The following is a 9,085-nucleotide window of genomic DNA, read 5'->3' as shown; positions in this document are numbered from 1 at the left end:
CACACAATTTTTTAATTTTTATGTGCATGTGTTTTTTTCCATCAATGTTTCGAATCACACTTATGATCCATCATAAGGACTAAAGAGCTTGATCTTTAGTGTTTTTTTCATTAGCTTTTCAAATCACATTTCGTATTCCATCATCATGACTAAAGAGCAACCTTAATTTAACACATGAACAATCAAAAATAAAAAATCTATATAAAATAGTTAAATAGCTTTTTAAAGAAGAGAGAAACATTAAAAACACATCTAAACACAAAGTTCTCTTCAAGTTAAACCCACTTAGCTTGCTACCTTATTCTAATAAACTTTATAAATTTAAATTTGAATATTTAAAAAAATAAAATTGCAATCTTAAAGTACCAATAAAATAAAATCTACTACAATTTTTTTATTATTAAATAAAATAATAAACAATAAAAAAATATCAAAAAATTCTACATGTAAAATAATTTCTAAAAAGAAAGAAAGAAACACTAAAAGACACATCTAACCATAGAATAAAATTTCAAGTTAAACCCACTTAACTTACTCCTTCATTCTATTAAACTTTATAAATTTAAATATAAATATTTTCTTTTTAAAAATTGTTTCAACCTAAGACAAGTGAATTTTCATCTTACATCAATACAAATAATATAACTTTTTATTTATTTATAAAAACTAAAATTAGTACTAAAAACTCCAGAACGTGACTCTTTCTTGGAGATCCTTGAACAAGGAAAAGTCAAGGTACTCTTCCAATAGCGAAACTCGGAACCTACTTAGCAAATTCGTAAAATAATTTATGAGGGAAGTGGCCTGGGCGGGAAGTCTAAATCCCAGATAGAGTGATATTTTTCCTGAGATATTTTTCCCCGAAGTAGGAATCTCTGGAATGTGTGTATACAAGTAAACGAGAGGATTCCTTCATTTTCTACGGCGCAATGAACGGTCCGGCATCAAGGTGGTTCGTTTGCCATCACGATCAACATATACAGATAACCCTACTTAGTTACTGCTACCGTATGTCTATCAGGTGATATTTGGGGGAAAATTGTTGGATTGGTTGGGATATAACAAAACAATGGCCGAGGGAGGAGGCTGTGATAGCGATGATAATAGCATGGCAAAGACAAAAGACTGGGAGATGATCTCCATTGCTTCTTCTTGTACGAGTGAGGTTTGTACAGAGCCTTGTGATTATCCAGATGATTTTATCTTCCCTCCGAAACTTCACGAAGGTCTGCCAATCGAATCATCCCAAGCCTCCGACATTGTAAACTCTCAACTGGGCTTTAATGATTATAGTGATGATTTTGAAGAAAATGCTAAGAACGAGACCCCCAGAAGTTGCGGAGTGGAATCACCGGGATTTGAAGCGCCCGAATCTCATAGCGGAGTGCATGATTTGAGTGTTTGCGAGAATGAAGGAATTTGCATTTCGGAAGTTGGGGAGAATTTTGGATTGGGGAATGAGGAGGACAAAAATATAGAGGAACATTTAGATTCGTGTGATATTTGGGATTGGGGTTTTAGGAGTGGGATTAAGGGTTTTTTTGATTTTGAAGGCTGGTGGGAGAGGCAGGTGGATCGGCTGGGACAGCCTAATACGCTGTTGTCGATTGCCATGGTTGCTGCTCTGGCAGGTGTCGTGGTTTTGGGGCACAGATGGCGGAGTGAGAAGTGGAAGAATGAGCGGATTAGGCAGCAACTCTGTGCCAATGACGAGGTATGTGAAGTCTTTCTTATTTCTTGTACTTTTCCATTCAGATGCTATAAAGTAGGAAATTAGTTTGAATATGAAAATCATAATTACAATGTTAGGAAACCGTGGAATTGAATTTCTGAAATTCTGAGTGAAATCAGTGTCTGGACCCACTTAAATGAAACATTATTTAAAGGCATTTTGTAAACAAAAACATGCAAGACATGCAACCTAAATCAAGGTTGCCATAAAAACACTTCTTTTAATCTGCCCCCGGATACATTTTTAAAACACAATGTCTCACGTGGAATCTTAAATCGAGATCGCAAAACAAAGTATAGAGAATTTATTGTGTTTTATAGAACGAGACAGTGAGAGTAACAATCTTTTCTACACTGATGAATATACCTTTGTAGGTCCTACTGACTAATTTGGTCCAGAGGGCGTTGAAATTTAACTCGTCCCATTGGGTTGTTTTCTAATGTATTGTCGGTGAGGAAGATAGTCCGTGGAACATTCACGAGAAAACGGTGCCGTGAAATTTAATAAATCGGTTAATTAAGTTCCCTTTGATTTAGAAAACTGTTTTAACAATAGTCAGAACTGTAGGCATGGCAATGACTACGTGGACACATTGCTCCGAGAACGAATGGTGAGGTATCTGAAAACTTGTTCTCTATGTCGTATTTGTCATACTTGTTAAATAAAAGAACGATTTAGCTTTGTATTATGATACTTTGAGTTTTGTTTTCACTAGAGTGGAAGGATATGCACGTTAAAACCCTTGGTATGCATACTGCCAGACCTGGCATTGTATGGCGCTAATATGGTCCGGGTACCATATTTGACTGTACTCAAAACGCCGTTAAATTTTTTCTGTGCTGGATATTGCAAGATACGACACCCATGTCATCTGTGCCTTACAGGGAAAATATTAACCCTCAAATGTTAGAAACTCCCAAATTTTAACAAAATAAAATATAGTGGGTAGTAATTTAGCACTTCAAGTTACCAACATGGAAAAACCAACATTGCAGCGGTGTTGCCTCACCTGCACCGTGCTCACAGTCCAGTGCATTTGCGTGCCATTTGAATGTGTTTTAAACATTTTTAGGCTATACTATAGTATTTTAAATTTTTACGTTGAGAAGCATAAGCAGCGGCATCAGGGACGAGAAAAGCTATTGAACAGTCGTATATCACAAGAATACAAATAAAAAAGAAAGAAAGTATGACTCACAATGGTAAACATTAATAAAAGATTATGTATGTATAAAATAGAAAAATGAAAACCGTATTACATTAGAATATTTCGTGTGCGTGGACTTTATTCTTATGTACATCAGTAAACAAAATAGTGATTAGCTATACATTTCAGTAAATTAAATACTAGAGAATTCTGATATAACCATTAAACTGCATATTGTTAGATAAAATAGTAAGTAATACTTCATATACAAGCAGCAGTGGAATAGTAAATAAATTTTTAGATATTTGGGAACCAACACTAGGAGGAGGCTTGGTGAGAATATCAGCAACCTGTTCTTCAGTTGAGACATACTTTAGTTCAATGATTTTCCTTTGAACTATATCTCTCAGGTAATGATATTTATTTTCACTTGTTTGGATCTGTCATGAAAAGCAGGATTCACAGAGAGCTTTTCACAACTTTGATTATCACACATAATCATAGTCAGTTCAGACATTTGACCAAAAAGGCCAGTAAGTAATTTGTGAAGCCACACAACTTTTTTGCAGCCATACATGCTGCTACATATTCTGCTTCAGCAGTGCTTTGAGCCACACAAGTTTGCTTCCTGCAACACCAAAAAGTCATGGCTGAACCTAGGCTAAAACAATAACCTGAAGTGCTCTTTCTGTCAGAAGCACAGCCTTTCCTATCTGAATCAGAAAAGCCTATTAAAGTTAGTTCATCTTTTGATGCAAAAAATAAATCATAACCCAAGGTACCACAAACATATCTCAGAATATGTTGGGCTGCAGCTAAATGTATATGCCTTTTGTTCACATATGAATTGACTCAAGGTATTAATTGCATAATAAATATTAGGTCTTGAATTAACGAGATACATGAGAGAGCCAATAAGATGTCTATACATAGTAGGATCAATCAAATCTGAACCTGCAGCATCCTCACGAAATTTCTTTAGATTTGCTTCCATTGGTGTGGCCATGGATTTACAATCCAACATATTAAACCTTTTCAGAATATCTATAGCATATTTACCTTGGCTTAAAAGAATACCCTTAGAAGATTGCCATACCTCAAGACCAAGAAAATAATGCAAGAGACCAAGGTCCTTCATTTTGAATTTTGACGCAAGATATGTTGAAACTAGAGCCCAGAAATCCATAAATATAACCAGCAATAAGAAAAAGAGAAAATAGAAACAAAGAACACCAAAATTATCCTGGGAAAACCCTTGGAGAATGAAGGGAAAAACCCAGCCACACAACACAAAAATATATTTATTGATAATGAAATGTTCAAGTGTACAATGCTTATCGCTTGATGCAAATATATAACAATAGAAGAGACTCTTCACATGATAACTGAAAGGTCTCTTGAGATTCCTATAACTCCTATAATTAATAATAACTCTTCGAATATTCATGCCACAATGCATGTGAATGATACATGTCATTACATTCAATATTACAATTTAAACATAAGTGTCCTTTTCAGCTGAACATAACAATAACGGTAATAACGTTGATATTTCCAGAGATAAAGATCTCTATCGCAGCTACCATCTTCAACACTCCCTCTTAGTGAGAGAAAGATCTTTAGCTGAACAATCACACAAGATTGCAACCAATATGTTAATGATAAAATCTCATCTCATATATCCTATGAAAATATGAAACAATCAATCATATTCATGGAATCACTCAACATGAAAACCTGTAACAATCAATCATATTCATGGAATCACTCAGCATGAAAAAATTTGTAAGACTCATAGCTAAGCCTTTGTTCACGGACTCTCTCAACGTGTACTATCATGGAATCTTTCAACATGACATCCAACTCCCATCACAGAATCTCTCAACATGATGACATCATGGACTCTCTCAACATGATGTTCACTATCGCATAGTAAAAGAGTTATCATAGCTGATCTTACAATCTTTATTTATTCACCACAAATAGGTCTAACAAAAATGAGACTTTCTTCCATTTAAGTCTCAAGTTTTACAAATACCACAAGCATCACAAGCATATGTGAGAATGAAGAGACTTCCATGAGCACTCCCTCTTAGTTATAAAGCCTCCCGCTGGTTGTATCCTGCAACTAAGGGAGATTAATAACAACTTATAAAATTATTTTGCTTATTCCAAAATAAAATAAAAAATAAAAAATATGAATTTACTCAAAATATTTATCTGCTGTAGCAGAATCAATAACCAGTGTTCATATACTGGAAATAATACTTATTTTCTAGATCAGCTGCCAGAAAACTATTTCTGAAGGCACAAACCAACTCCAGGCATCTGCACACTTTTAGAGTAACTGATGCACCCATCTTTGATTTCCAAAACATACAATATGCGAACGTTGCACACATGCTTTGAATGCCGACAACCGTTAACCTTCCAAAAGAAATGCTACTGACCTGTCTGTTACAGTTATAGATTGAACAGTATATCCATTCCTCTTACTTCTCTTGTTGAGCAAGGAAAAACATCAGACCCGAGCAATCTCCAGAAAACCTCACACACCACGAGCATTCTTCCTCGCACCTTCAGACCTGCACAAAATGTAAAATATGATACTACCAAAAGCTTGATAATCAGAAAAATCAAGAACATATTCTGATGTATCGACACCTCCTATGTAACTGCTGCTTTTGCAGGTCAGAAAGAGTTAAAGATAGAAACTGATAGAGCCAAAGGGAAATCTAGGAATTGTTAGCACTGATCTTTGTCTTTCTTTGTCAGAGAAAATATGATTGTGGCCTGTTATCATTCCAGCCGGAACCCATCTTGCGCTAATAATTTCTAAAACCATCATTTTATTTTTCTTTTCTGTCTATCCAATTGAGTTGCTACTGTCTTGTCCATAGTAGACGCAGTCAAGTTACTGCCATTAACTTGTTCATTTTCAAGCCTTGAATTCTCATGCCCAGATTCGAAACTAGGCAGATCACTGGAAGAAGACACGGCTACAACATTTAGTACCTTGTTTTCAATTCGTCTACACATAGATTGCACCTGTTTCAACTCGACTTTAAGTCTCTTTCCCAACACCCTCCGCTCAGTTCCGGACATTGCAGAAATTGTATAACTTGCATGGGCACATTGAAAACCTCATTTCTATCAGCATTCAAGCTAGTGGACTTCCTCCTGGGAGTAAAGGAATCTGCTGAGGGAGTTGGTTCTGGATCAACCTTGCTAGATGCCCCATATCCGCCATAGCTACCAAACTTGTCAACTTCAGCCCTTGTAGCGAAACTACCAGACCTGCCAAACGGACGGTGACCCCTGAAACCCTCTGTATCCCCAGTTGTCTGTATCGCATAATCAGTAGGATATACACCCTTTGTTGATTTCCTCATATCGAAACTATATTTCTGTGAGATAAAATTCTGATCCTAGTGCTGTTCACTCATTGCATAGAGAGCGGATGCCATACAGTCAATGTTAAACAAATGATACCAATAGCCTCCAAGGCATACTTTACATGTCTGATTTCTACGCCTATCCTTCAATATTTACATAAAAACAAGCTAAAAAGAGTAATCTAAGAATCAGATATTCGCCCTTTCTCGCCCTCTTGAGCAAAAAAATAAAAATCCAACAGAGCTTTAATAGCACAATAAAAAGATCAAACATGCACAATAGCTGCCACACTTAGTGATGACACCAAACAACTGCCAGAAAAACCCTGACTCAAAATACAAATTCCAAAGAATTCAAATAAATGCCTTGAAACCCTAGTGTCTCCAACAGCGTCCACATGGAAGTTTAATCAACAAAATCTTGCTCGTCTCAAAAATTTAAAAATGATGATTTGAAGCACAAATCTCCTCCGAATGAACAAATTCTTCCTACTGTAAGCGGCCAGCAACGAATCACGCTATGAAAAAATGGCTGCCCTTTTGAGGCAATAATAAAATAAAATAAAATATATTTTGCAGCAACTTGAAGTGGAGAGCTAAATTACTATTATCAAAACTCCAGCTCTGATACCATGTTGAAATGAGAGCCTAAAAATCCATAAATATAACCAGCAATAAGAAAGAGAAAATAGAAACAAAGAACACCAAAATTATCCTAGGAAAACCCTTGGAGAATGAATGGAAAAACTCAGCCACACAACACAAAAATATATTTATTGATAATGAAATGTTCAAGTGTAGAATGCTTATCGCTTGATTCGAATATATAACAATAGAAGAGACTCTTCACATAATAACCAAAAGGTCTCTTGAGATTCCTATAACTCCTATAGTTAATAATAACTCTTTGAATATTCATGCCACAATGCATGTGAATGATATTACAATAATAGATAAGACGTCTATTATTAGTTAATGGTTATCTTGTAAATATCTTTAGCTTTAGTTTGCTTTCGTTTTTTGCTTTCTCTGGAATAGAATGTTTCTATTCTTTACGATCGTTTCCTAAAGAAACATCGTCTCTTCCTTTTGTATAAATTGACCTTTCGGTCTCTGTTATTAATAAGCAAGTATTTACCAATTACCTCGTAATATTGTATCAGAGCTAAATACTTAAATTTTTTCGGAAAAATTTATAATTTCTTCTTGAAATTATTTGTTTAAATTTTTTCAAAATTATTTCAGCTAATTTCTCCAAAACCCACCTAGGGTTTTTCTGCTTGGAGAAATTCCCGAATTACGGGTCTACAAATCGCATGGAAATCGTGGCCATTTTTTGGAGACTCGCGTTTTTGGGGTGAAAATCTGCATGTTTCTATATCAAATCTTCATGCTCTTAGCCGTCTCAGTTTGTCATCGTGCTCTGGGAAGCAGATTTGACCATTTTTCATCAAGAAATCTGAAGTTTTTTCAAGCTTTTTTCAGCTAAGGCCTTTTTTTTCGAAACCCTAATTTTTGGGGTCGAAATTTTTTTTTGTTTGCAGATTCTTGGTGGGTTTTTCGAGAGCTCAACTGGGTTGTCGTCCGTTTTTTCTGGGTGCCTTGATTTTTGTGCCTCGATTTTCGAGCCAGCGGATTCAGAAAACGACAGCAGATTCCTTCTGGGTTTTTCGAGCTCTCTTTTGGGTCATTCTCTGATTCTTTTGGGTCTTCCATATTTTTGCCTCGAAGAACGTGCCTTCATAGATTTTCATAATTTTTCATTGAAAAACGTGCCATGGCATCTCTGACAAATATTCTGCTCGAGCATAATTCCAAATTCAATGGTCGCAATTATGGAACCTGGAAGCAGCGCATCATCGCAATCTTCGAACAATCAGCGTCCGACTTCTTCAGGTCCTGATCAAGATACATGGGATCTGAACAATCGAGAGGCAGTAATGCTTCTCAAACTCTCCGTAGCTGATGACTAGCTTTCTCAGATTCCATCCGGCAAGACAACGGCCGAAATCTGGACACATCTAAAAGGTCTTCATGAGACTTGCGACAAGAGCAGAGCCTTCTTTCTGAAAAACACTCTGTTTTCTATTGTCATGGATGAACGCACCTCGCTCCAGGCACACCTGAATCGGATTCAGGAAATCCGTGATCAGTTACTTGCCATCGGTCGCAAGGAGGAAGAGGATATTGTGGTAATCACTCTTCGGAGTTTACCAAATTCCTATGAGCATTTTATCGAGACTCTCAACATCACATCTACTGGTGTTGATCTAAAGTTCACTGATCTCTGCACCCTGCTACTTCAGCAAGATCGGTGGAAACAACAGTTCGGTAGCAACTCCAGTTCCACCTCCACTGAGCAAGCTTTTGCTGCGAAATCCTTTCAGAAGGATAAGGGCAAGTTTCAGCAACCATCTCAACAGAAGTCTTCTGCTCCAGCATCCGATGGTACCAAAAAGAAGAACATTCAATGCAACTATTGCCACAAGTATGGTCACATGAAGGTTGCATGTCGGAAACACTTAGCTGCCCAGTCTAAGCAATCAGGTTCGCAACCCAAAGCGAACAGTGTAGAGCACACTGAGCAGGTGGAATCTGCCTTTTACGCCTTCATGGCTAAAAGACCCGCAGATCATGTACAGTCATCTGCCTGGTACATTGATTCAGGTGCCTCTCGACATTTCACTCACCACAGAGACTGGTTTACTGACTACCAGCCTTATTCAGATTCTGTTATCTTTGGTGGTGGAGAAGAGTACACGGTTGTTGGTAAAGGCAACATTCAAATTCAGTCTATTGGGAGGAAGCTCA

At 36.7% G+C, this 9,085-nt stretch overlaps 1 protein-coding gene across 1 annotated transcript in view; it reads left to right on the top strand.

The window, feature by feature from the left end:
* The first annotated feature begins 737 nt into the window (after positions 1-737).
* The window catches only part of LOC149563861 (ATG8-interacting protein 1-like), a 47,328-nt gene continuing 38,980 nt past the window's right edge, over positions 738-9,085 (top strand). Inside the window, exon 1 of the mRNA XM_089826993.1 lies at positions 738-1,714. Within this exon, the coding sequence (XP_089683119.1) occupies positions 1,070-1,714 (645 nt within the window). The 5' untranslated portion in view covers positions 738-1,069. The remainder of the gene's footprint in view (positions 1,715-9,085) is intronic.

Source organism: Cupressus sempervirens, chromosome 4, assembly GCF_028749045.1.
Source record: "Cupressus sempervirens isolate cs-2001-9-10 chromosome 4, ASM2874904v1, whole genome shotgun sequence".
NCBI lineage: Eukaryota > Viridiplantae > Streptophyta > Pinopsida > Cupressales > Cupressaceae > Cupressus > Cupressus sempervirens.
The sequence above is the reverse complement of the archived record's forward strand: the minus strand, read 5'-3'. Positions and strand labels throughout refer to the sequence as shown.